Consider the following 1607-nt stretch of genomic DNA (forward strand, 5'->3'; position numbering starts at 1 on the left):
AGCATTTGTATCATAACTATTACCATTCGCAATGGTAGTGGGCTCAACAGGCGGTCAATTTTCACGTCGTAATGATCAAACACGACGGCAGTTCCATTTGTCCACGTCCCTCCACTGCTTATCATCGACTTTGCAGCGATACTTACGCACGATTTTTGATCCGTGGAGTTTTTGTAATGCGCTTCAACAGTGGCCACAACAAAACCACTCACGTAAGCAAGAGAGGGTGCACGGAACGAATGAAACGCTTGTACCAAAGATTCGTTCCATGAATCAGAAAATGATTCATTTACTTGAAAGATGATTCTTTTCCCTGAATTACTCGCCTCAGTGGGGGCAGCTCCACTGCCGCAGCACATCATAACGAAGAGGAGGAGCAGCACCGCGGAAGTAAACACACGACGGGACATGCTGGGCATTTGCTGCTCACTTTCTCTTCCTTCCACCTTCCGCCGGATCCGCTCACACCGCAACGGTTGTGTTTGTTGGGTGCCTTGACTGCAGCAACACGTGAGAGTATACAAATATGTGTGTGTGGGCGGTGTACGGTTGGTCCTTTCAGAGCCTTCAGAGTGCACAGTAGCGATTAGCGCTTGCTTTCCTTCTTTGTGTGTGTTCAAGAAGTGAAGGAGGAAAACAGCAGCAGCGGCAATACATCAGACACGCCAGCGGGGAGCAGAGCAGAGCACCCACGCGGAGAGCGGGACACAAGACAATCCGGAAGGGTCAGCACGGAGAGCCATCGCCCACAGAAAAGAGCAGCACCACACACACACACGCACACATAGGGTGCGAGGAGGGCACTGAACCTCTCGCAGTTACCGCACCCACTCGCTCCGCAAAACACCAGCGCCACGCACCGCCACTCCGCACCGGCCATCGCGGGCGTCACGGCGGGCCGTCGGTGTGTGCGGGCAAGCCCTCGCGCAGTGCAACACGTCTCACACCCAACAGGGAAAGACAGACAGAGAGAGAGGGAGAGATATGAATGGATGCCGTCAAGAGGCACTCACGATCAACTTGGCCCGTGAGCGGGCACCCACCCCGCCAGCTACACGCGGAAGCGGATCCTCATCCAGCCACGACGCAGCACCCACAGTGTTCGCTCATTCCACCCTCAATGAGATGCGGTGCTTCACTCCACGCGATGACATGGGGTGAATATCCGCCCGGGAGGCTGACCGAATGCTGAAATTATCTCTAGAAATCACACAAGAAGAAAAAAAAGGAGTAAATGGAATGAGAGTGTGTTCCCCACAGCCTCAAACTTTAACCAATTAATTGTATATATACATATATTATCTGATAGGCACAAGACCTCGCCGCTCCCTTTCGGAAGTTCCACCCTTCGTCAATTCCTGAAGTGTAAAAACACGACCGCGTGATATGCCGTCTGCGGGGTATTCTGCAGACCATACGTAACCAAAGGATGCCTGTCTTCCGCAAGAGTCCAAAAACTCATATATCCGTCGCAGCTCCCAGGCCTTGGCGTACGACTTTGGGCTGCCTTTATTCGCCGCTCCTTGAAACAGAGTATTTTTCACCCAAACGTCCATGGTGGATGGCAAGATGGCGGAAAAGGCCGACAAGGCTAAGCGTACCGCGCA

At 52.8% G+C, this 1607-nt stretch overlaps 1 protein-coding gene across 1 annotated transcript, besides 2 other annotated features; it reads right to left on the bottom strand.

Annotated features, from left to right (window-relative positions):
* Nucleotides 1–410, bottom strand: Tc00.1047053423205.10 (trans-sialidase, putative; the record flags this gene model as incomplete). Its single annotated transcript, XM_797308.1, has 1 exon — nt 1–410. A coding segment is annotated over one exon (410 nt), but the record flags the coding sequence as incomplete, so codon positions are not given.
* Nucleotides 1–1607: a sequence feature (areas not merged during assembly with more than two copies in the genome that could not be assigned to a particular haplotype).
* Nucleotides 1282–1607: a mobile genetic element.

The sequence above is a fragment of the Trypanosoma cruzi genome, genomic scaffold (assembly GCF_000209065.1).
Source record: "Trypanosoma cruzi strain CL Brener 1047053513197 genomic scaffold, whole genome shotgun sequence".
NCBI classification, from domain to species: Eukaryota; Euglenozoa; class Kinetoplastea; order Trypanosomatida; family Trypanosomatidae; genus Trypanosoma; species Trypanosoma cruzi.